Raw genomic sequence first — 27,344 nt, forward strand, 5'->3', positions numbered from 1 at the left:
CACCTGGGGTCATCAGGCAGCCCTTAATGGGCGTGAATTAACTCAAAACCAGCCAGGGCACCAAAGTATACCGCTGCGGCAGCCGGTTCGAAGTAGCCACATTGTTCCTAAGAGTGGTCCAGACCACTCTTGGGATTTTCTCTCAGCCATGCTGTTTTTACGCACAATTTCGCTTCGTGAATCCACTTACGAGCACTTTTCGGTGACGTAAGCAAATATAGCAACTGCATCACCATCGCTGACATGTTCCCGGGCAGTCACAGCGCGCTTTATTTGCAGCGGCTGATGTGACAACTATGGCCTCTTACGACGTTTTTTCGTTTCGTGAATCGACTTACGCAACAAAATTTATCTTGCGCAAAAATGTTTTCGTAAGTGAGCTTTGTGAATCCGGGCCCAAATGAGCAAATACTTGCTAGGGGTAATACAAATTCACCTATATACACACGTAAAACATTATTAAACTCCAACCAATCTCAGATATAGGCGTAGTGTTCGTAAAAAAGGTATTCGCATTTCAAACTTCGACTACAGAAATCGCTGCAAAATGTAAATGTAACTAGCAAATGCAGCACTGCGACTACAACATTATTCCGGGTTTCTGAGTAATCGTATCGTTATTGTCTCTGTGCAGGTCCTATAAATATAATGTTCTATTTGTACCGTAATAATAACCAGCCCTAAAGGTTGAAATATCACGAGGAGTGGAAGCAGCGAAGTTTAAGCAAATCCATGCATTGCCCGTCATTTGCATGCTGCCCGAAGCAAGGTGGCCGGAAGTGCTATGCGTTGTATACTTCCCATAGACACTAGCGCCACATTTCCTTATAGTGAATTATCAAGAAAGTTTACGGCCAAAGCTATTCCGGAGCGTCCTTTATTACAGTGAGCCTCATGATCGCATACTATACTAGTTCTGGTATTTAGGATTTGAAGAATTCATCCCATTAACAGCACCACAGCAGAGCGAGGAATCGAGATTTTTTCCTTGTAGAATATACAGAGAGATTGACTGCTTTCTTAGAAATAGAAGGATGTTTTTGTTTTCAATCAAACAGTAACCCCTTGAGTGTAAATGAGGGAATGCTTTACGTAATGTGCGCTTGAAAAGCATGTTCGTAATAGCCATTGTATGTTGTCAAAGCAGGGCGAGGCAACCGAGGGCATGTCAACAGGAAGACGGCATGGACGCGCATCTCGAGGTCGTTGGGGTTGGACCCAGGGATTCTGTCAACCGCCTTGGAGACTTCGCCTTTGAACCATGCATCTATTTCTTCTGGGCGCTGCTTTGTCTCTTGGCCAAGGCAGTCAACGCGAAGCATCTGCACTTAGAGGCTCCGTGCGTGGTAAGACAACTCTTTCTCCCAAAAGATCTTGTAAGGTCAGCAAGGGCCTCCTTCAATAATGCTATATATTTTTTTGGCATCATGCGATAACTTATCTGTCATTTCGTGATCCAAACGCATCGGTATGCAGATTTTTATTAGTTTATTTTCGCATACTGTAATCCAGTTGCAAGAATATTGCAGAAATGGGTGCAAAAGAAACAAAATGTACTGGGTAAATTTGGCTGTTATTCAAAGACAGGTGAAGTAGCAACCATCATAAAACCATACAGAACCCTCAACATTAGAGAGAATAATTTTCTCTGAGTATTAAGCGATCATGACTGGCTATACTGCTCCACGCATCTTTGTTTTGTGGAAAGAAGCTGTATTTAAAATTCAATTAGTGATTGAAACCCAGATAGGTTAAGCATTTATATTTGCCATAGATGCTAGTATGGCAAGTCTTAGTTGTTTTCGAGGAAGATACCAGCGAATTAGGGAGATAGTGAAAATTTTTTTAGAGATTCAATGTCACGTCGTAGAGACAGTGAAGTTAGATGAAAGCTCGTTCATTGGGAAACAGAGATAAATTACAATCAGTGTGGTGGTATACGAACTGCTTTTTTTTCACTAAATAAATCCGCTTCATTTCGCCATTATTATATGAATAGCAAACAGCGGCGCCATACTATACATTTGTCTTTATGAGCAGGTTTGTAGGTTAATATTGGTTTCTTTTGCAAGTGATGTTACTGTGGTTACACTATGACGGGTTTGTTGAAAAATAATTGACGGTTGCCCCTTGTACAGGAATAAACACTTAAGGCTTTTGCCTTTGACAGGTCCAACAGCAGAAATCTCTCTGATGACGATGCAGTGGTCACAGAGTATATTTACTGGCGACCGTATACGTTCGTTGCGCGCTTGCTCTGCTGCCGTCGCTTGTGCCCGACGCTGCGGTTCGGAAATCGCTAGTTTCACTGCTTACATTCGGGAATGCCGGTGTATTATAGCCATGACATTTCAAAACAGCACATTCTGCTCTGCTATTACGTTTCTGCCTATGTCATATGCAGTCATTTAGCTGAAGCACCTAAACAAATTGTGGTAGTAGCTTCGAGTTCTTTTAACGCAAAATCTACGTTTATATGCAGAATAACACGCCAGTTAGAAGAGGACCCCAGGGCCGTTTAATATGTGGGCGATGCTTTATGTTATGCCTATCTGGTTTTTCTATTTTGCCCATGGTTTGTGTCTCAAAACTCAGCGTTGTGATTCCCCCTCCTTATTCATGTCCGCAACACCCCATAACAGAAGCTCTTCCTCTTCCATAAGAGTTTCCCCTAGTGAGGGGGTTTTGTCGACATACACTCAGGTAGCCTTGCCAGTCGTAGGGCAATAACCACACTTGTGGGTTAGTTTCCGAGATTTTTCGGGCAGCCTTATGTAGGAAGAGGTAATGGATTTTTCTAGTCTGGCGTTGGGTATTTCTCCCGTTTCAGTCGTCGTCGATCACCGAAAAGCGGGAAAGATGGATGCGACATCCTTGAGGATGACATTCTTAAATGCGCTATAGGTGTAAATTTTTCTTTGAATAAGTCGATCATTGGACGGCCAGGCGATGAATTTAGTCCATAGAGAAGACGCAAACAATGTGGTTTTCGCATTCGAGTGGCCTTAGGCTAGTGCGGAAGAGACCACGTGGATTTTTCGATGACATTTGGTGGGTGGAAAAAAGAGCGTCCCGTTTGCGACGTGGCGGTGACCTGCACATGACGAACATAAAAATTTTAATACTAATATTGTATTAATACAATCATTATCATTACGATACGGAATAGTTTTGTACAAATGAATTGAAATTGTCATTTTTTAAAAGAACCTCGTAAGTTCACAGCCGCGTTGAAATTGTCATTTTTTAAAAGAACCTCTTAAGTTCACAGCCGCGCTTTCATAGCCTTAGTGCCGAATAGTGTTAGTTTACCTGCTACTTTTCTTCTAGCTGCCCATTTTTGAACGTCCCATCCTCTTGTCATCGTTTACTTATTTCTATTACTGACCTTTTTACCTTTCCTATGCTGTCCTTAAAAGTCGAGGCTTGATGTAGGCAAGTGACCTAATAGCACTTTATGGGTGTTCTCTAAAGCAACCGGCATTCGTTCCAAACAGCAAAACACATACTTTCAAATTATCGTAAAGTGTTCCATCGCTTTTTTCGTCTTTACCCTTTCTGTGGTTACAAAGAACCCGTTTCCTTTACATAAGTGCTATTTAATACATCTTTTCCGCACCCCTGACGTTTAAATGAATGCTCTTTGTTTTCATATCGCTTACACGGCCAGCCGTCTCTTTGGTGACGAGTCAGTCTGTCAGTCAAGAACATTAATAAATGGTCCTGAGGAGTTTAAGCCACCAGGTTGTGCACGAGGGACATACCAGCAGCCGCTACTGAAGGCGACGCCCATATCAGAGCGGGAATGTGGTGGCGTTCCACCAGTTCTTCCCCAGTTTTTTTTCTTCTGAAGTGTGAGTGAACCCTCTTCCTGAACAAATATCAGAAGGCCTTCTGTTTTCATCGTCCGTCTTTCGTGTTTTTTGCTTACTCTTCGAAATTTTGTTCCAACCTACTTTCAAAGTTGCTACCAACTTCAGCGCCACAACACGTGCGCGTGGTGCAGTGAAAGAAGTGTAGTCTTCACGTTTTCATTGTTTCACGGCGCTTCTTTTAGGCGAACGGTAAAATGCGTGGTAGTAAAAATTTGTGTCTGATAAAGAAGGGATTTATACCGTGACCTAGTATATTTTCAAAAGAGATCACTCTTGTGGAGCTGGTGTTCACCTACACTTAATATGTGTTAGTGCTTCAGTGTCTACGTGTGCGTCTATATCATTCGAAAGGAAGTCCAAAGAAAATGGGGGGAGCTACGCGCAACTGGTGCGCAGGCTTCGGTAACTGCGGTGCTGGTGGCATTCCCTGCTTTCATTCCTTCGGTGTCAACATCACATCACCATTCTTCTTTTTCTTTTCCCACTCCTTTTCTGCTTTGTATTGGACGCGGTATTTGCTTGTTTTACTCTGTCCAATCCAATGCTTGGTTTCTCATCATCGCTGTCTTTTCTGTCTGCGATCTCCTTGCTATAGTATCCTGTTTTTTCTTTTCCTTTCTGCATAACTGAATCTCTTTCGTTCACTGAATTTCTTTTTTGCTCTTTGTTTCTCTTTCATTTTCCAGTTCTCTAGCTAATAGCAAGGCAATAATATTGTTCCCATTGTTTTGCTAGCATATCTAAATTGCCGCGCGGTTAGGACGGTTGCTTTCGGGGTGCTATGCAGGATAGCCAAAGCTTCTTGGGGACATAAGTTCGTTCAAAGCGCTTTCTATGGCGGCCATGGCATGAAGACATATCGGAGTGCGTGATAGCAACGTTGATCCGAATAGCTACAATAACGCGCACAGCGTTCGAGACGCGTATATATTTTCGGCTGTTGTCAAACAAAAACCGCTTTCGAACACATCATCCCGCCATTCAGTCAACATTTCAGCAGTGCAGCAACGTCAGCGTGACTGGAACAGCCACAATTACTTTGATGTAACAGCTACAATTGGATCGCCTCACTATGCACAAAGAAAAAAGTTTGAATGCTGGCCATGATGACTACTTCGATTGGTTTGTAAGGTTTAACATCCCAAAACCATTATATGAATATGAGAAACGCCATAGTGGAGTGTTCCGGAAATTTCGACCCCCTGGGGTTCTTTAACGTGCACCCGAATCTGAACACACGGGCGTACAGCATTTCCGCCTCCATCGGAAATGCAGCCGTCGCAGCCGGCATTCGATCTCGCGACCTGCGGGTCAGCAGCCGAGTGCCTTAACCACTAGACCACCACGGCGGGGCAAGGCACCTACTTCAATGGGTACGAATGAAAAAAAGTATGCTGCGGCACGTAGTTTTAGGTGCACAGTGAAAAACCACAGGTAGTCGAAATGTACTCGTTGTCCCCCTGTATGGCGTACCTCATAATTTAATCAGTTTTGAGGCACATTAGAATTTCATCTTAAGGGTGAGCGTCATGTCTGCGTGTAACAAGTGGTCTAAGGTGTATTGTTGAAGATGTATGTATATCACTGGTATTATTCAGTGCTTGCATTTTATTTGTCTCAATAAATGATGCAAACTACTCCTTTTGTTGATTATGTTATCATACTAGTTCAACCACCTGTCTGTACCTGTTACCTATTGTTTTGGTGAGGAATACGACGTGCGTTCGTTATTCTCGTGTGTCGTGGAGGTCAGTTGTGAAATGAGCACTGCTACTCGTACGCAAACATTTATTGCCAACTAAGCCTGCACATTTTCTTCAAGCTATGCTGGACAAAACGAGAAAGGCACCGCGACGCTGATAAGTAGGCAGGACATGCGCAATTTTAAATTGTTCACAGTTTTCTCGTTCATTGCCGGTGGACTTGGCGCTTTTACATGAAGTAAGCAAAGCAAGGAACTGCGATAACGCACTGACTTCAGATCTATACACAGTTTCCTACCTACTTCAAGCCACCTGAACAGCTAATCAGTCCACTTTGTATGTGTACAATGTGAGTGTCTTGTGCCTTGGCTTGTGTGTGCCGTGTGGTGTTGCTTGCGCTCATAGTTCAGTTCTCTGTGGTGTTTGCACAAGTTTTCGTGCCAGTGTTTTCACGAGAACTTGAGTTTCATCTGCAGCCAAACTGCCGCAAGTCAAAGGAGAACTCCGGCGTCTTTTCGATATTCACCGATTTCAATAAAACTTTGAATATGTGTTAGCGTTGGTACCGTGGTGAAATGTGGCAACTTTTACAGCTGTAAGTCATTCAGATGTTTAAAAAAACAAGTTTAAATGGTAGCTTATTTTGAAATCACACTAGTAAACGTGGGCCACCCTACGTATGATGTGACTTAAGGACCAGTCTTGTCCCGCCGCGGGGGTCTAGTGGCTGAGATACTAGGCTGCTGACCCGCAGGTCATGGGATTAAATCCCGGCTTCGGCGGCTGCATTTTAGGCCCGTGTGCTCAAATTTGAGTGCATGTTAAAGAACCCCAGGTGGTCGGAATTTACGGAGCCCACCACTACGGCATTTCTCATATTCATTTGGTGGTTTCGGGATGTTAAACACCACTTATCAATCAATTAGGGGCTACTCTAAAAAAAGACCCCATTTTTCCCAGCAGACGGATGCAGCGTGCGCTTTCCTTTGCAAGGCGACAAGAACGCGAAAACAGTTGAGTTTTGTCAGGTGTTAGTCGTGTTACATACATCGTGTTAGTCGTTGTTGACGTTGGGTTCTACAAAATTGAGCAACGAGGAAATCAAATGCAGACGCGCTGTCACAGCTTCATTCCACGTCGGATGATCTCGCCATCTTGTTGTTTGTGCTATGTTTACAGCCTGGCCAGCAGTGGCGGGGTGTAGCGGATCCCGTAACGTCACCGCCAACGAACTTTCGCGATGTCATCCGATACCCACCAGAGACGACGGAGCGGCTCCCGGTTTCGGTTTCCGTTTTGACTCGCCGTTTATTGCTTAATTAGAATTTTGAACGAGTTCCTGGTCAAATTACACCACCCTAGCTTTTACAGGCCTGTCAATAATATTTGAAAGCTACATTATCCCAGTATGGTCGAAAATGCACTGGAGTTCCCCTTTAAGGTGGGATGTCGCCAATTTATTTGCTCCCTAGCCTAGGGCAGTGAAATTGTCGTTTACATATGTTTTATTTCAGATATTGCAGATATGCTTCTTTCAGATATTCAATCAGTTTTATAGTGAGTTGCACAGTTATTGTTTCGTACTACGACAATCTTCAAAATGCGGCTCTTTTTGAGCACAATTTTTGTGCCACTAAAGCTTTATGGTTACGAGCCAATAATAGCTCATATTGCTCCATATTTACTGTGAAATGTAAATAACGAACAAAAACAAAACATGTTTATAGGACATTAATAATGAACACAAAAATTGTAGTGTGAGCAGTCTTGCAATGCTCATCTCAAAATGCATGCTTACTCTAAGTTCATAATAATAATAGGAGACAGATAAAAACATTAGGAAAATAATTGTAGTATTCAGATGTTAAGTGATATGCCAGAAAAATTTCATGTGGACCTCGCCATAAAAAGTATCAAAAGCGTGATCTCCAAGCTCAAGAAGTTGGCAAAAGAAGCTTTTAAGCAAAAAATGTATTTTAAACTGAAATGAAAGCTCAGCTCTCTGGCAACGTTATGCCTTTTAAAGTGCTTGTAAAGCACCTTCGATATTTTTTCAGACGTTGCAAATAAACACGCACATCCTTTGCACAATGCCGTCGTGATCAACGATTCTACACATTGCAGTGCTGCGAGCCGCTGGAGCATCACAAATTCCAAAAAAAAACCTCCTTTCCGGGCCTTTCAGGCTACAGCGTGATGAGCCGTCCAATATATTTGACGCGCTGGTATAAATAGGCTGTGATTGGTTGAGCAAAAGTCTGTGGTTTCCGGTCAGTCTGCAAGCTGCTGTCCACGCTGTTTGTTGTTCGTCATGTTGCCCACGTGCATGTGCGTCACTCACGAATCAGGTGCGGGGGTGCTCTGGCACGGCGTGTCCCCGTACGGGTCCATCGTGTTGGCGATCCTTTGAAGGGGCATGCGCGCAACGCGCGGTCTATACTGGTGCGATTCTTATAGGCGCGGCAGCCGTGATTCGTCAACAAGCACGCAGCCACAACACAACGGGCAGAGTCGACAGATGAGTCGCGGAAACCTGAAGTAAACGGTGTTTATAGGAGCGCGTCGGTGACGATGTCTGGCACGCGAGAATAAGAGGGGCATGGGAGTGGCACTCAGCGAAAGGGCAAAGCGGCTTTGGGAAAGGATACCATAATGGGAAAAACCATTGATATATTTACAGTGCAAGGTACGGGAAATGTGAGTCTGCGGGGCCTGCCTTTCACAAACACAAGGAGGGATCCCTAGGCCCTGCAGCTGCCGCGGCGGCTCGGGATCTTGCCACCAATGCCTAGGTGGCTTGGAGGTCGGAAATGCTGAGCAGGATAACTTCCCAGTCCTCTCGCGTGGGTTGGTTAGGTGGAATTTGAAGGGCATGCCCGCACCATATGATATGTGTCACAAGACTCCTCAGCACAGTGCGGGCACGTGCCCGAGAAGGCCGAATTTAAATACTTCAGTACTGGCAGGGAGCGTAGCACAGCAGAGAGGGAAAGAGCGACTGTAGTGGTTTCGATAACCAAAAGCGTGTAACTGCGCTAACACGGCACTGTTTTGAAAAAAGTTTGACGACTGCGTGTTCGTCGTACACTCGTGCACGATTTCCCCACAACTGAATTTTGACCCCTAGGTGGTTAAGGGGGCCTTTAAAGTCATTTATTATATCAGGAGAGCTTGAAAATCATAGTTATTTTGTGCATTTGGCTCTTTTGAACCCCTCACGTGAAATGCAATGGCTGGTAGTCTGATGACTATTTCCAGGGGACTCTAGATAATTCCCTCTCTTCAGTCCTTAGAGCTACTCTGTGCTTTTTGTTTAAATAGTACATTGACTCTTTTGACCCGAAAGTGGAGAAACTAAGCTTGCAAAACGAAGTTAAAACAAAACATGTATTTGTAAAAAAAAACTGGGGCCATATTCACAAAGCTTTTTTTTGGCTACGCATTTTTCTTAGCCAAGAATCTCGAGGGATTACGATAGCAATGCTACAAATTTAACTTACTCGGCACTTAAGAAGGCGAGGAGGACGCAGAAAAGCTGATGAAACGACAAGAAAAGAAAGAAGTGCGGGCCGATGATAAGAAGGTAGCACAAAAATCGTCTAGTATAGAGAGTTTGCGATGATAGTCAATGATTTGCTGCATCTCAGCTTCCAGTTCCGCGGGCGTCTGCTCTGGCGCTTACGCGCTGCCGCCTTGTAATAAATGTCTGGGTGTCATTCGCAAAGCTAAGCGCTTGCGTTTCATCAATGACCGTAGCTCAAAAATGTAATTGCTGGATGGCCTTAAGCAATAATTCATACGCCATCTCGCAAAGTACAGGTTAACAACACTCCAGGTGCACCATATCAATGAAACCACGCGAAAATGGATGCACGTATTGTTTGAAGATGCACCCCGAATGTCCTTTCCTGTTTAACGCAACAAGTTATTTTACATTTTAATGAAGCTGCCCTGCTACTCAACTAATACGGCATTATCAAACACGGTATAGTAGTGACCGTAAGGGTGTTTTGTAGCAAGGTGTATGATTGCTTTTCTTATATTAATCTTATTACAGGATAAAGGAGTGACTTTTGTGCCTGCGGGTGAATTCTGCAGAAATATAGAACAGCAGTAATCAAATGAAATCGTGAGAGCAATTTCGCAGGTTCCACGCATCGCAGAATTTTGAAAGCCGGAATGCGAGAACATGCATACGCTTACGCTCAGATATGCATCTACGTAAAATGAGGGGGACTCGCCGGGATGTGTTTCAATGCTAATGCTTTTCAAAAAAAAAAAAAACACGGTTCAGTTATTTTGTTCAGTGGTGTTTGCGTGAGCAAATATAAAGCAAGCGACGCATATACGAGTCTTGGAGTGGCGAAAAAAAAATGGCAAAAAAGAGAAAGAGACTCTCGTTTAGTCTCAGCAAAAGCCTGAAATTGAAGAGGCAGATAATAATGACACTTTTCTGGCTCAGCAGACGTTTAATTTTATATTAACAGTTTCGGTACAGATGTTAGGTGCATGGAAAAAATCTGTGTATTGCGCTTGACTATGTTTGTGCCTCTAATAGTAATAGTTAACAGGTATTACAATATGCATAAATATATTACACACATATACAGTCACGGGTGATAGCTAGTTCATTCTGGTTGAAATTGATTAGTCATAATGGACATATTCGACCAACGCAATGTGTGCAACCAATGCTATGTAGAGGAGCTATGCTATAAACTAATCTTTCCTGGTTGGTTCAATTTTACCCAATTTATTTCTCATGACTCTATGTTATCAAATGAAACAAATTCTTCAAATGCATATATTTTGTGCAAGGTTGCATTTATTTTATGCAGTAGAAAACAAATGAAAAAATATAATGGCTACGAAGAAAGAGAATTAGAAATAAGTTACCCAAATCAATTTCCAAGTTACTCTAAATGATAACCTGCTTTTCATTTAAAAGACACACAAACCTACATATATACGCAGATACATACATGCATGTATGTATACATGCATACACTGAAGTGTAAATATTAAGATGAGTGGCTATAAAACAACAATTCTCGAACTTGTTTTGAGTATATCAGCCTCACAGAGAGTAACTTAGGAGAGAAGTCCCCGCGCACTGTTATGTTTGAACTCAGCATTTCTTGAACCATCTAGAGAAAGCTTAATGCGTAGTTTCTGCTGCTGCACAGTGAAAAACAGTTTTTATAAGAAACACAAGAACAGAGCCCCTGAATATCTCATGCTAAGGAAAAGGGCCGTGAATCACAATTTTTGGTACATGTCTGCGTATTACTGTTAATTTGCATTACTCACCTCATCCACAACACAGTGACAAGCCATGTTGGAACACCTGGGCTTTATTGGCACAGCGAGAGGAAACTCTAGACAATACATAAATAATACAATTCTAAAGTGCTAAGCTGTTCAGTGCAAACAGTGTTTCTATTGACAGTTGTACACCCCAGTTCGTTTTCCAAAAACCCATCGAAAAGACTCTAAACTTCGCAGATCAGCGCAGTTTCCATACAGCTGTCTTTTAGTCTGCTTGAAAAAAATTTTGTTCACTGGTGGGCAAAGACTGTACACTACGTATGTGAGGTGATGCTCTAGTGCCCCGCATGTGTGTCTTGCTGCTGAGCTCACCTGCAATGTTGCTTAGCACGTATGTGTAAAATCACAACTAATCCTATGCCACTACAAAGTAATTATGTTTCACTTGCACGAAACAGAGGCTACAACAAAACAACAGAAGAACATTTACCTTCGCACAGTTCGAAAAATCCAAATAAATTTCCAGAGAATTTTAACAGCTTATCTGAGTATAGTATTAATGATAATAAGCACATTGTTACTTCCACTAAAATAGCTTTAAGTCACCAGCTTTGATACTAGGGCATGTCAGTAGGCTTGTATGGCTAAACAGGTGTACAGACACCTAGAAAACGTTAATTAAATTCATGATATAGCTACATATAAATAAAATAAATACTTTCAGTTCCAATATGAGTAGAGCTGCCTAGATGATAAGTCATTTCCATAGTACACAATTACATTATGAAGAAACTCAGTGAAGCAAACACTACAATAAAGAAGGACGTACAGACTGTTGAAGGACGTACAGGCAGTGGGATAACATTACACAACTACTAAAACCTAGCGTTACATATAGTAGAAGTAGTAATTACCCTCTTACTTCCAATTAAAGTGATCCACATAGAAGCACTTCCCATAGCTTATACACACATCACATCATTGGTGCCATACAGATAAAGTTATAGTGAAAGATCTTATCGACTATGTACAAGATTACCGCATCCATGGTTTTACTACTTGCACTACAAAGAATGCGAATACAATTACTATTGCTGACCTTGCATGCTGTGATTTATGGCAGTGAAATTCAGAGACACACAAGCACTTCGATTAATATGCATGTTAAAAATTTCAGCTCAAAATCATTTGCCCACTAACACTACAGCAGCCTTTAAACTAGTGTCATAGTTTGGTATCTTGCATGCAAAATTTAAATAATTTGGAATGCAAGCAAAGGAACTGCTGAACAATGCACTGCTAAGAAGTTAAACTGCAGCTGCACAAAATGTTACTATGTATACAATTCAAGCTCCTCCAGACATCACCATGTGCTCTTTCTGCTGTCGTGAACTTTGAGTAGGAGAACACAGTCACTGGCAGTCTCTTTCTACTTGTTGGTCTTCTGTGCTCTGTTCGTGACACACTGTACGTGACCGTGGAGCACCAGATCCCTTGTTACTGCTTGAACTTAGAAAAATACAAACAATTGTTAAAGGCATGCATGTAAAAGTGCACAGTTGATGTATTAGTGCTCATGTTTACAGATGTACTTTCCGAAGCCGATGACACGTATGAGAAAGTAACAAAAAGACAGAAAGTCTCAACACACACACAAACAGTTAAAAGGAAAGATATATTTTATGACACAACTACAAAACTACGATTATATATGAAGGCATGGAACTTTTGGGAGGAATAATAGGCCAATAAATTTCTTCTACTTCGACTTTACACTAATTGAGAAAGCTGACCACAAATGAGGTGGCTAGGCTGCGAAAGTTAGACTGTGTTATACGACAACACCTAATGTTCATATCTTTGAAGCTATTTAACATATCCAGCTCATCATACAATATCGATTTGCAAATGGGCAGCCTTGAAGACATAAAGAACTTGCGGTTTATGAGTGTGCTTGTTGCGCACATTTATTATTTATTCTTTCTTTGGATGATGTGAGATACAGCACAACAACACGAGAAATAAGTTTCACCATATATCGTGTTGTGTTTGAAGTCACCGTCCATTGACGTAGCCCATTGGTGTTCATCTAACCCTAACTCCTTGCATGCATAAATTCACGCTATTCACGCCCAATAGGTTCTTTTAAATACTGTGGCTGTGAACGTATTGGACGACGGCGGTTGTAAATACTATATACGGCGTACTAGGAAAACAAAACGCGAAACTTAAAATGCCGATATATATAAAAACGTGGCAGCAGTCATCAGACATCCCTACATGAATGTAAATGAGTCAAAATTAGCCAGGTCACCCAGATATTCCGCCACGGCTTCAGTTTTAAGTAGCCACATTGTTTGTAAGAGTGGTCCGGACCATTCTTGAGATTCCTTCGTAGCCGACACGCTGTTTTTACGCAAAACTTCGCTTCGGGAATATTTTTTGAGCATTTTACGTTGACGTAAGCAAATATAGCAACTGCGTCACGATCGCTGACAGGTTCGCGGGCAGTCGCAGCGCACTTATTGCGGCGACGAATGTGACAACGATGGCCTCTTATGATGTTTGTGTGGTTTCATGAATCTGCTTAGGCAACATAGCTCTTCTTGCGCAAAATTTTTTTCGTAAGTGTGTTTTGTGAATACGACCCCAGGTCATTTTAGATGATGCTACTTGAAAAATGTGAGTTTTTGCCAAAACACATATCTCTGTTTAAGAGCACAAGGTTGCTATTAAAATATGTAACCAGCTGTTTGTCTATAGTCCCCTAGGAATGGTCACCTGACTGCTTGCCATTGCCTTTCGCGTGAGGAGTTCACCAATGCCACATGCTCAAAACAAAGATAATACCCAAGATCTCATGATCGAAAAAATATATTTAAAGAGGATATGTGTGCCACTCAGATGAGCTTTGATTTCTCAAGAGGCAGTATGGGTAACTTCTTGAAATTAGACATCTTGTTTTGGTGCTCGTGATGGCCAGACCAGGATCAAATTTCCACTGATGTTACTTAATGTGTGATGAGTGCAAGTATCTGCTTTAAAACTTGATACCGCCTCGTATAAATATTACGAATCTAAAGCAAACAAGTACTATGTGACAAGCATTCTAATACTTCTCACATTACAATTTTTGCGCATTATTTGCTTATACTGTAATTGTGGAGAAACATGAAGAAAATGATTCATAACCACATTCTTTTAGTCACAGAAAAAGTCTGTTCAGAAAGAACAGTCTTTGACAAATCGTCATCGTACTGAACAAAAACTACGCAACTTACTGTAAAACTGAGTGGCGTATTTTAGGTCACAGTGAAAACCCATTTAAAACGAAAAATATTTGGCCCTAGGCTACAGACAAACGAAATTTGTTTTCCGAGATGCGGCTCTGTTTAAATGTGATTATTATCTAAAAAGTAACACAAGATATATTTAGCATATGAGTGAGTAATGATCATGCTGTAAGGTGATGTAGTAAACGTTAGCCAATCTTGAAGTGATGGGTGTACAACGTGGCTGTTTTATGTGGTGGTACTGCTGTTAACATAGCTGTCTCAGGATAGTTTTGCGTACAGATATCAGCATATCCTGATCTGCACTCATCAGCATTGTAGCTGGTATTGTTGTTGCTAAAATTGAACACTTATGCTGTGCATTCTTTCCCACCTATCCGGTAACAATGGTTGAGTAACAATAATTAACAAATAAATTAAAACAAGAATAGAAAAGGCGCTAGAAACGTTGGCACTATTTTGAAGCAGAGATTACTTCTTGGGGCACCAGATTTTGTTGCTGACTTTGGTCTTATAGGTCTTATAGTTGGAATGTATGATTAGCAATGACAGAAATAAATCATATTGCTGAATGTAGATTTTATTTATTGCGAGGAGACCACTGATGTCACAATATTCTTTATATTCGCCTAATGCAAGGTTTCTGAGCATCACAGTGTTGTCTTCTCCATGTTTCTGTCTCCTTGTGCACTCTTACTTGTCTGTCTTATTTGTTTCGTGTGCCTTGTCTTCATATCTGCGAATAATGCTACACTCAATGTCATGTTTGCTTTCGTTTCACTTTTTGCTCTTAAACATTTTTGATTGATGTTATTTTTTATTTCACTGTCTTGAAGCTGCACTTCTGCTACTTTAACTTATGGCCACTAACCTTTCACGCATTCTAAGAAAACACGGTCATTTGTATCTTTTGGGAATTGGGACTTCGAGAGAAAAAAGTGGAGTGTGGTGTGTGACAGAAATAAAAATGTGCGCAGTCATACACTTTGTCTCTTCCTTCGTTGTTTCTCCTTATTGTGAATGAGTCGGTGGCAGCAAACTGACTGTGATCCTGGTTAGCCTGCACTTCTTTTTTCATTTTTTCGCCTTGACAATCAGGAAGTATTGATGAAATATTAGTTAAGAGAGGAACACCACACTCCTGTCAAAGAAGTGTCACTCAGATAAATACTGCAATGTTTGGTGATCTGCCCAGCTCTCTCTGAGTGAACCATCACCCATGAGTTCCCGAGAAGGCAGCTGTGTCCCAACCACTCCAGTGCGGAGCTCGTCACCACGGGAGGTGCGACTGCGCAGCTCTACTCTCAGCACACCAGAGACACCCAAGCGAAGCCCACTAGTGAACATGTAAGCAATGTTTACTAAATTTTACAAAATGCTTTTGAGGACATAAGAAAGGAGTTCAGAGCCGCTATAACCCATCAATGTAAGCATAAAATGCGGTTGCTGTATACCTCAGTACTTATATCTGCGGAGAAGCCAATGTTTGACAGTCGTCGTGGTCCACAAAAGTTTAAAATTGGTTGCAGTGCTTGGCTGCTGGCCTTAAGATAGATCTCAGTTGTGAAATTCGTAGTTATATGAAGGGAAAATGGCAGACGCCTATGTACTGCACGATTTCAGTGCAGGTTTAAGAACCCCGCGTGGTTGAAAATTTTATGGCCCATAGGCCCAAGCTTTGCCCCATAGGCCCGAGTCAGCTCGTTGAAAGCGTACGCGCGCTCTTTCGTGAATCCGGGATTGGAGGCCACCAGTGCCTAGTTTAGAGAACCTCGGGCTTAGAGATTGGCGGCCTCGTTTACAGAATTCCCGGTCTGCGCGGGCACCCACATCAACTCCACATGACGGGGCAGGTCCAGCAGGCAAGTCCAGTGGGCAAAATGCAGGGACGTGAACTCGGCATCGCGCGAAATTTAGAATTGCGGTTTTGGAATCGGATAAAACATACCGTGTTTCAGTGCTAACAATTGCTAAGGCAATGGCAGCTTCCTCTGCGAATTCGGGGGAGGTGTCCGGAGAAATTGTGTGTGTACTTATTGGGAAGAGAGTGTGATCCACCATGACTGCGACTGATTCATCGCCCATGCAGGCGGCGTCCACCCATACGGGGTCCGATTCGGAGCCATAACACCTGTGTAGAGTTCTCGCACGAGCTCGGCGGCGTTTACCATGGTGGCTGGGGAGCATCTTACGGGGAAGTGGTGTAAGAAGGAGTTCTTAGTGCAGGGGTCTTGGTATGGGGAGTAATGTCGGATCATTGGCAGGTATCTGAATTCCAAGAGACCGCAAGTTATGCTGTCCGGCGTGAGTTGATTGGTTGATTGATATGTGGAGTTTGACGTCCTAAAACCACCATATGATTATGAGAGACGCCGCAGTGGAGGGTTCCGGAAATTTTTACCACCTAGGGTTCTTTAACGTGCACCCAAATCTGAGCACACGGGCCTACAACAATTTCGCCTCCATCGAGAATGCAGCTGCCACAGCCGGGAATCGAACCCTCGACCTGTGGATCAGCAGCTGAGTACCTTAGCCCCTAGACCACGGTGGCGGGGGCGTCCGGTGTGAGTTTGTGTGAGGCGAAGGTATTGCGCTTGGCGGTGCACGTCTGTAAGTTCCCCGATAGTGTTGCGAAAGCCCAGTTTGAGAAGTCAATCGGTTGGTGTACCTATGGGAAGGTGGAGGGCTACTTTGTATGCGCGATGAATGAGAGCATCCAGGGCGTCAGTGTCTCGGAGAGATAATTGGTGGCAGGGAGTGGAGTAGAGCACCCGGCTTAGTACGAATGCATGAATAAGGCGACATAGATCACCCTTCTTCATGCCCCGGTGGTGGTCCGAGACCCGGCGGATGAGTTGCGAAATCGCTCTTACAACCTGCTTGAGTTTCCGGATTGTGTAAGTGTTCTTACCGTCTCTTTAGATATGAAAGCCCAATATCCGAAGGGTTTCAACCGCAGGTACCGGTCGGCCATCTAGTTCGATAACGATGGGGGAGGAAGGGGAGTTGCGGCTTTTGGGATGGGTGCAGAGTAGTCTGGACATCTCTGGAGAACAGGTAAGTCCTACACTGACTGCATAGTTTTGTGTTGGGTTGGCGGCGGTTTGAATGGTGTCTTGTATGTCATCATCACTGCCATGGGTAGACCATAGCGTGATGTCACCTGCATATAGGGTGTTTTTTAGGTGAGGAATAGTTGCCAGTTGTCGGTCTAGGGAGATGAGAGTAACATTAAATAAGAAGGTTGAGAGGACGGACCCTTGTGGTGTGACGACGCTCTTTAGTGCATATGTAGGGCAAGTGAGTGGGCCGAACTGAAGTTCGGCAGTCCGTGCTCTGAGAAAGGTCAGAATGTAAGTGTTTACACTTGTACCCACATTCAATGAAGGAAGAGCTGTTAAGATGACATGATGCTCGACGCGATCAAATGCTTTTGATAAGCCCAGAGCTAGGACGGGCTTCGTGTGGCCCGGAATGATTGGCTCAAATATATCGTGGGTGATTTGTAGCATAGCATTTTGTGTGGACAAATAGGAGCAAAAGCCAACCATGCTTTGAGCGTATAAGTCATAGTCAGTCATATGTTGTGTGAGCCTTGCCAAAACAACGTGCTCGAAAAGCTTGCCCAAGCATGAAGTTAGTGAGATCGGGCGAAGGTTTTGGATTGTGAGTGGTTTGTCGGGCTTTGATATGAACATTACTTTTCTCATGGTGCCGCCACTGGGGAAGCATGCCTTCCTTCCAACATTTGTAGAAATACTCCGTGATGCGAGTGATTGAGTTGTCATCCAGCTTTCGCATTGTTGTGTTGGTGATCAAGTCGATGCCGGGGGTGGATTTTGTGCGGAGAATCAAAAGGACGGCTCTGACCTCCACCTCGGTTGTGTTGATGCCGAGTTAGAGGTTTGGTTGTCCTGTGTATAATGAAAGAGGAGTTGATGTTCCAGGGAATGTGTAGGTGTCACGAAGTATATTTTAAATATCATTAGGGTTGTCCATGTGTGTGTGGATAAGCCAGGTGACGTGGCGTTGGGTAGTGGTTGATTGATGATTTGTAGGATTTAGCGTCCCAAAACCACTATTTGATTATGAGAGACGCCGTAGTGGAGGGCTCCAGAAATTTTGACCACCTGGGGTTCTTTAACGTGCTCCCAAATCTGAGTACACGGGCCTACAACATTGCCGCCTCCATCGTAGCGTTAGGTAGTGGTTTTCGTGTGAGATGGGTCAAATAGGTGTCTGAGGAGGTGCCACGCTTTTTTTCTGGTAACCCTGCCGGAGATGCCATCGCATACCTGCCCCCAATTAAAGTGGCATAGCTCCTCAGAATGTTCGATTTCAGATTGTAAAGTGGCTAAGCGTTTCTTTAGTGTCTTGTTATGTTTACCCCGTTTCCACCACTCTAAAAGGATGTGATGTGCAAGTCCATTGTTGAGTGTTGCGGTGTCTGTGGTAGTTTCAAGCAGCGGCCTATGATGCTGGATATCGGTCTGAAGAGAGTCTAACCGGTCGCTGATGTTCGTGATCGGATTGTTTGTACGGGTGATACGCGCAGCATGAAAAGCATCCCACTCAAAAAGTTTGTGTGTCCTGGAGGATTGGCGGGGTGGTTCGAAGGGAACCTAGGCGTGTATAATATAGTGATCACTGCCCAGTGTGTGCTGTGTTCTCGTCCGTGTGACAGTAGAGAGGGAGCGACCAAGCACCAGGTCTGGACTAGTGTCCATACTGACACTGTTTTCTATCCGTGTAGGTGTCTGAAAGCTGTTGTGGATGGAGAGTTGGAGGTTCTATAGGAGCAATCATAGCCTGTGACCTCAGTGTTTGTTTTGTATCCCCAGTCAGTATGCTGACTGTTGTAATCGCCGCCTACTAGCAAGGAATGTTTCCCTGCCAGTCGATGGAGCACCTGGAAGAGAGAGTCAAATACGGCCATCGCTTGTGATGGAGGGTGGCAGATGTTAGCGATAATTATGAATGAGAGGGTATGTGTGTGGCGAATAATTTCTGTTATCACGCAGGGTGTATGTGATGTGATGTAGTATGTCTTGTATGTGAGACTGTGGTGGACAAGGGTAAACGCTCTAGGTGCGTCTGTCGTATCAGAGTGTGTGGAGGTTAACTAAGAAGTGTGGCCTTCATAGCAGTATCTTGAAGAAGAAGAAGAACCTGGGGCGTCGGGGAGAGCATGCGAAGTGGAAGCTGCAGTGGGACGCGTTTGCCTCGAAAGCTACGGCAGTTACATGTTATAATATGAAGTGAATTATATTGGCCCTGCCTGCCATTATGGAGTGTAGGAGGATGGATGAGAGGTGCTAAACTTTCGTTACTGGAGATATGAGGATCCACACTCACAGGTGGTGCTGTGAGGGGAAAGGTAGGGGCAAGTGGAGGCAGCTGTGTCAGGCGTGTCTCTAGAAGGCCAACCATCTTCTGGAGAATGGCTTCCATGCACTGTTTATGCCTGCCTCTAATTTTGTACTTACGTCGGTGATAAGGGGGTTCAATTTAGTTTCAATGTGGCCTTCTAGTGCTTGGAGCTTTTTGTCGAATCGATCGGACAGATTTTTCAACTTCGCATTGATATCGATCGAACCAGAAGGGGGGTTGGGGTGTCGGTGCGTTGTTTTTTAAAGGGTGGAAGATTGGGAGTGGTGTTAGCGTGCGCTTGAGAAGTAGGTAGAGAACGTAAGTAAGAAGGAGTGGGAGGAAATGGTGTCAGGCCGGGCATAAGCTTCGCTGTTTCGACAGTTTTCACAAAGTGGAGGCGGCTAGATTTTTTGTAGGAGAAGGAATATTTCGGCAAATTGGTCGGTATTCATCTTTAAAGCAGCTCAGCAACATGACAGCAAAGAAGGAAGACACGGTAGGGCAGGCACTGACTCTCAACTAAGAAATTATTTAAAACGAGCACATAGTTTTATTCTAGAAGATGTCATGGGCACAACGATGCCGTTAAAATAAACAAGGGTGAGACCAAGCATGTGCATAAATTTGCTGCATGAACCTGCACAACAATTGTGGGCGAAAAACCTGAACACCAAAGGATTTGTAGAAAACTGTGAGTTCTTTCTGATAAGGTACTTAGTTGCAAGTCTGTGCCTGTCCAATTGTTTCTTCTTTTTTCGTCCTCGTTCTGCTGTGCAGTTTTCAATATGAACAACTTTTGTTGCTCTACAGATTCAGGAAGATGAAACACACACGGTGCTCTTCTTCGAGTGATGAGGAGCCACCTGAGGCAGCTACTGAGGAAACCTTATGCCGGCAGTCTGTCTTTCAGCGTGTGAACTCACCCTTACGAGGCAGGAACAACAACACCGGTAAGCTTTTGCTAATGAATGAAGTGACTGCTAGACAGTCTTTATTATGTCCAATAGCTATTGCTAGTCTGCACTTCGAAAAGCATTACATCGCAAAGAGTGGGATGGAATGACGAAATTAAGAAATGGACAAGGATAAACTGGAATGAGCTCGCAAAGGAGACAGTTAATAAAAAAACACTGGGAGAGGCCTTCGCCCTGCAGTGGATTCAAACAGGCCGAGATAGATGATGATGATGTTGCTAATATCATTGAGAGTCCACGCACTCCGTGTCGCTAGAGTGCACCGACTGCTCGCGCGAGAGCGCAAGATATAAGAATTAATAACTATATGCTACCAGCAGAGTTTGTAGAAGTGGCAACATTTATGTATGTAAAAAGGCAGAATGGCAGCAGCTGTATCAGAGTACGGCAAAGAGCTGGCATGTTCAGTTTACAAGCTAGAAAGAAATGCAGTGAACACTCTTAGAGAAATGTTGTCGTTCGTGAAAACTACTAGGGACTGCTGGTGAGCAGAAAAAATCTGCTGATAAAAAATAAGCCTATGTAAAGTTCAGCTTGCTTACAGGGATACTCAACTAAAATTGAAAAAAAAACTGACAAAGACTTCAAGACGTCCCTCTAAAGACGTAACTGTTCCAATAAACAGAGCTTATTTCATGTTTCTTTTTGAATAGTTGGCTGTAATTTTGGAGGACTGTAAGCGCGCCGCGGCTGCATTCTAGTACGAGCCGTGTGTCACGTTCACCGTGGCTTATGCTGGGTGCACAGGTACCTGTCTTCCTCTTTCCCTTTTACACCTCCCCTTTACAGCTCACTCTACTCCTTCTGTAAAGATACTGAGGCGCGTCCAGCATTATGTTCTTTTTACTAGTCGGGAGTAACGTTCTGCCAGGTTGTTCGTAGTGGTTCTTGAAACCTGAGTGAGAACTGAGTAGGTTGAGAGACAGGGTTTGTGGTTGAGAAAACCGCAAACAGAGAGTCGGTGCTGTAGCCAACGTTTTGACAATAGGGCTTGTCTTTTTCAAGGCTGCTATTGTTTCAGCCTTTGAAAGGCAAGTTCAGTTATTGAAACTTTGGCTTTAGCGCCCACTTCCTATTTGTGAATTTCTTGTCCATCTTCCCCTTCTTGCCCTTTTTGTCGGTGAATGTAGACATAGTTGTCATGATAAAGTGTACAATTCTTAAATCGTCACCAAACGTCACATCCTCTATTTGACGGCAAGGTAGCTACAGTCGGCAGTTTGTAAAAACACAATAAATTTGTTATTTTGCTCTAGTTGTTTCCTGAACGGGAGGTTGTGCCAATAGATTTCAGCGGTCAATCTTTCAATTTTCTGCAATCAATGGCAGCCAAAATTTTGTCTTTAAACCGAGGAATCGCTAGGTGGCGTCGAGGAGCACGGACGTGAAAACGTCGGCTCCCGCTTTTCTAAATGTTTCCGGTCGTTTTTTTTTGCGCCAAGATCACTTGACTTTGTTCTTATTCGAACAAGCAAGCTCTGCGGTTTCAGTGGAGACGACAGTTTTGGCGGTGAGTGAACTTTTTGACATCTTTTGTGACTTTAAAGTTGCGACGCGGCGAGCATTCCCGATACCCCTAACCACACCTAGGGTTGGCGTAAACGTAGCCAAGGGCTCGGCCAGACGCGGCAGCTACTGGATCATCCTCCGTACGTCGCAGCCGACAACCAGGCACAGGAAATGCCTTCCACCATAACCGTGGAGGGAATGGAAGTAAGCGCGGAGATCTTCGACGGACAAGGATGGGCCACCGCCATGGGACGCCGAAGACAGACGACTCCTCCGAACGAGGAGCTGGCCACTGGGACGATCGAGGACAAGAACCAACTGAAGCACCCCAGGGTCTTCAAAAAGAGTCAATCGGCACTACACAGTGTGGTATCCGCTTCCAGGCTACCCCGTCTACCCAAGGACTAGATCAGGGAAATCATAAGACCAAGAGGAGGATCGGACGTAGCAAGAGTCGACCTCGTTCTGATGGCGAAAGCCGTGATCATGGTCACCCAGATCACCAACGAACAAGCATGGGAGGACACGATTTGCCACAACGATATGCAAAACATCATTGTTATTTCTGCGCCACACCAAAATAATGCTACATCTTACGTGAACGTGCAGAAACTACACACAAACCAAGGCTCGTTCGAAGTTTTCACATACGTGGCAGTACCCGGTAATACATGCAAGGGCGTCATCAAGAACATTGACCTCTCCTTTGACGACGCAGCGCTCAAATGCCTGATTGTGCACTACCGAAATCCCACTGCCATTGAGGCAAGACGCATTAAAAAGACCAAAGTCGTCGCAATCCTCTTCGACGGGTTGCGTGTTCCGAGCACAGTGATATGCGGAACCGCCATAATTCCCTGCTCGCTCTACAAGTGACAAGTCCATGTTTGCGGAACGTGCGGAGGAGTCGGCCGTCGCGCTGATGTTTGCCGGCACACAAATGCAACGAGCAAGAAATGTAACAGCTGCGGTGATACGCTACAAAAAATGGCATGCATCACAGCGAGCCGAAATGCAAGCTTTGCGATGGCAATCACCTCACCGGAGATTGCGAATGCAAAAGATGCTTCCACATTCCATACATAGTGAGAAGGAAAAGAAGACACAGAAAGCAAGAGTGGCAAGTACAACAACATCAAGACGCACCACATCTGTCACGTTCAAGGAACCCTGCCACAACTAAGTTCCGGGACGGGAGAACGCCTCGAGCGTCCATCACCGTTTTCCATCCAGGGGGAGATCCCAATCCAGAGGGCGTTCCCGATCCAGAAAGCGTTTTTGATCCAGAGGGCGTTCTCGTTCTGGAGGGCACCCCTCGACCCTGTCAGGATCCGGCAACCGCCTGTCATCTCGGGATTGCTTCAGATGTCGATTGAGAATGAGAGCAGCCGCCACGCAGCTGCAGCGGCAGAACAATAGATCCTGGGCCAGCAGGGTTGAAGGTGCATTACGAAGCACAAGTAGTCAGCACAAAGATAAGGCAGAGCCAGAGCATGCTCCCGATTTTCGTATTCTAGCACTTGAACAAGAAAAAGGGCCCTCAAGAAGAAGCTTGAGCTCCGGGCTTTAATAGCTGGATTAGAGAGCGGCCATGGAATTAATCTGTCGAGCTCACCAGCACTACCGACAACACGCTTACAACAAACGATCCACAACACACACAAAATGCAAAGCCGTAGACAGCGACAGCGACACGACTGAGAAGATCAAGATGACCTCGAATGATAAACAAGCCCCACTGACAAATGCGGAGTCCACGATAACTAAACTCAACGACGAAACTGATACATTGGCGAGCACGCTTGCCAAATTTATGGAAACCTTTAAGACTTACTCTGACAAAGCTGACCAGAGGTTCGTGAGCCCGGAGAAGATGGTATCTAACCCACCTGTGGTGGCTGCCCCTCAAATCCTGAGCGCGGACAAAGCGTGCCGTGCATAACTTTTAGAGCTAAAGTCCGACCAGTCAAAGCACGCAATCTCGCGGAGGTAACGAGCCGCGACGCACACAAGCTACCGAGCCAAAATTGCCGCTGACCGTAACGAGATCAAGATCCTGCACTAAGACAGTAACTCCCATCAGAAATGCAAAGCTCCACTAACACAACTATTGCTAGCCTGTAAAAAAGCCGCATATAATATTGCTACAGGAATGTGGAGAAAGCCAAACAGCTAAAAGCATTGGCATACAGGGGTACAGGGTAGTCAGGCCAACCCTGCACCCCGAGCAGATCAATACGGGAGGAGTTGCTACCTTCACCAGGAAGGACATGATGTTCACCGAAAGGGACGCCCCCGTGTACAAAAAGGCCTTGAAACGGTCTTGGTGGAAATCTTACCACACAGGGCAGGTAAAAGAAGCATCTTTGTGCTCAATGTTTACAGTCCTCCATCAGATAAGAAAAGAGATTTCAACAGACATCTTACCTCGGCGTAAAAATGGCGGGTGGCAATGTGCTCATAGTAGCGGGCTCATAGTAGTGGGCCAAGAGCACCAAGTGGGCATACTTAAAAAGCGAAGGCAATGGCACCGAGTGAGCAGAAAGCGCGAATGCGCTGGACCTGCAGCTTATAAACAACCTTGTCCTCCCTTCAAGAAAACGTGATTCGGTACAGCGGGACACAATGCCTGACTTAACCTTCACCAAGAAAGCCAGAGCTATCTGGGATAACCTCGCCGAGGACCTAGGTAACGACCACTGCATCCTAGAATTTGCCGTTCAGAACGAGGCAAAAGCGCCAAGAAAATTCAAAATCACAGACTGAAGCAGTTCTGTAAAAAAGGGAGCAGAAGGGAAGTACAGAACTATCATATGAAGCCCACTTAAGCGAATGAAAAATAGCAGCGATTGAGGCCACCAAAGAAGTCGAGACTGATGAAGCCCTCCAGGCCATGGACTCTCACCTGGCCTCTTTGCTGCAGAAAAAGCATGAGCCAAAAGAAGCTTGGCGTAAAAACAATTTCAACAGACACTTACGCACAAAAATCGCGCACCTTGGCCCCGAAATCGAATCTCACGCCAAAACGCTCATCGCACAGCAGTGGAACAACACATGTGACGAAGCAGATGGTAAAATTCGGAGGGGAAGAAATTGGGGGCTGCTCAAGCACCTTATGGCGGACAGTGAGAAACCCACCAGAGGCGGCACCCAGCTGCAAATTGAACGATTGGTGCACAAGCACGCCCAGGATAGTGGTGAATCCCAAGCTCTCCTCAAAACGCTAGGCCAAAATATCTCCCACTGCAAAGCAAATCAGTAGCGCGGGAAAACGAAAATCTCTCATGTGGAGGTCGACCGTAAGAAAATCCAGACGAACCATTCAGCGAAGTTGAAATACGGTACGCTCTACAGCAACTCAATGGTACATGAGCGCCAAGGCCAGACGGTATCGGCAATAAACTGCTACGGAATTTAGACGATAAAGCAATTTTAATCATTACTAAGAAGATAAATGAGGCATGGGAAACGAGTACCGTGCCACAAGAATGGCGTAGTGCCAAGGTTTCGCTCATCCCGACACCTGGAAAACCGCTGAGCATCGATAGCTTAAGACCCATATCACTCACATCTTGCGTTGGAAAAGTAGCTGAGAATGCAATACTCAACAATATCACGAACCACGTTGAGAGCATATGGGCTCTTTCGACACAACGTTATTGGCTTCGGCATAGCACTGTCCACACAGGATGCCATGTTGATGTTAAGAGAACACATATGTTACGGGCTCCTCCACACGCCCAAAGTCTTATTAGCCCTGGACCTAGCCAAGGCCTCTGACACCATAAAACATGAACTCATACTGGGTGAAATTTCGCACATGAACTTAGGCGAAAAATTCTGCAACTACTATAAAGCCTTTCTGGCGAAACGAACCGCCGCCAGACGCATAGGAGAGCAATGCGGTGAACCCGAACGACTCGGAAATATCGGCACCCCAAAGGGTCAGTGCTCGCTCCATTGATATTTAATGTGGCGATGCACAGGTTGTGGAAAAGCTCGCTCAAATGCCATCTGTGCACCATGCCATAAACGCGGATAATATTACCATATGGCTCCCATGTGGCCACTCATATGGTGCCTTGGAAGGAATAATTCTACAAGCACTGAATACAACCGAAGAATTTCTTAAGTCAACTGGACTCGCATTGTCCCCCACTAAATCTACTCTAACGCTCTTTCACTCTCGAAGAAATTCGCACGAAGAGGAGCAGCAAGTATTGCTCAAAGCTGAGAACAACCAAACGATACCGCAAGTATATATGTTTAAGGTACTAGGACTAACGTTAAATTCCAAGGAGGGCCACAGCAAGGAAGCACTCAAGCACCTCGAAAAAAGCACGAACAACTTTGCAAGAGTCAATGCTAGAATCGCCAACAAGAGAGCAGGCCTCCTAGAAGACAACATCATGAAGGCGTATCACGCCTTTCCCGCAAGTCACGTAGTATACGTGTTCTTGTTTCTGAAACTTACGAAGGCTGAAATCAAAAAGGTCGACTCTATGCTCCGCAAGGGACTGAAAACGGCACTCGGCTTGCCTAATAGCGCGAGCAACGAGAAACTCGAGCAACTCGGTCTGCGCAACAGAGCCGAAGAAATTTTTGAGGCTCAAAGAGTGGCACAGATCACATTCCTATCGTTGACGCAGGCAGGCCATCTCATCCGACTAGACGCAGGCATTTGCCTAATTTTTCAACCAGAGAAAAGAACCCAACTTGGTAATGACGTGAGGAAAGACACTAGGGTTGATCCAATCCCCCACAACGTTCACCCAACGTTCACCCAACGTTCAACAAAGGGCGAAGGAAGGACAGAGCGAGGGCGCTCATAAACGTGGCAAAAACGCTATTCGTAGATGCCGCCCAGTACTACGGCAGGGAGGCGTTTGCCATAGCGGTCGTTTATATAGACGGAAAACTCATAAACGCGGCAACCGTCCAAACAATTCATGTCCATGAAGCAGAGAAAATGGCGATCGCGCTTGCCTTGCAGAGCTGCCAAGCATACTCCACAATATACAAAATATACAAGGCGGCAAAAACGTTCGCGGCCTGCCTAGTAGCCAGAAGCACTGGAAAACTTAACGTCAACGCAATAAGAGAGTGCGAAAGCAGAGAAACCCATATTAAAGAAAAGAAAGCTCAAATCTACGTATCTTGGTTCCCAGCCCACATGGGACAGTTACCGGGACTCGACCACTGCAATTCCAATGATGAGGTCAACCACCTGGTGAGTGAGCTCACACGCCGCGCCACGGACAACGACCCCTCGACGTGTGAGTGGTACGAGAATCTCTGCAGCCAGGGCAAAGCACTCACATACAACAAAATCACTTAATATTATGGGGACAA

General features: G+C 44.6%; 1 protein-coding gene across 20 annotated transcripts in view; it reads left to right on the forward strand.

Moving 5' to 3' along the window:
• LOC119185819 (uncharacterized) overlaps positions 1-27,344 on the forward strand; it is a 150,376-nt gene that overhangs the window by 91,945 nt on the left and 31,087 nt on the right. For 13 of the 20 annotated variants that reach the window (XR_012887480.1, XM_075879883.1, XM_075879882.1 and 10 more), the window contains 3 exons: positions 1,145-1,346; positions 15,335-15,486; positions 20,320-20,459. Coding sequence is in view for 19 of the 20 variants with exons in the window: in XM_075879883.1 (XP_075735998.1) it covers positions 1,145-1,346; positions 15,335-15,486; positions 20,320-20,459 (494 nt within the window). In the remaining variant the exon portion in view is untranslated. The remainder of the gene's footprint in view (positions 1-1,144; positions 1,347-15,334; positions 15,487-20,319; positions 20,460-27,344) is intronic. The other 7 variants (XM_075879885.1, XM_075879888.1, XM_075879887.1 and 4 more) reach the window with 1 other exon arrangement.

Source organism: Rhipicephalus microplus, chromosome X (genome assembly GCF_043290135.1).
Source record: "Rhipicephalus microplus isolate Deutch F79 chromosome X, USDA_Rmic, whole genome shotgun sequence".
NCBI classification, from domain to species: Eukaryota; Metazoa; Arthropoda; class Arachnida; order Ixodida; family Ixodidae; genus Rhipicephalus; species Rhipicephalus microplus.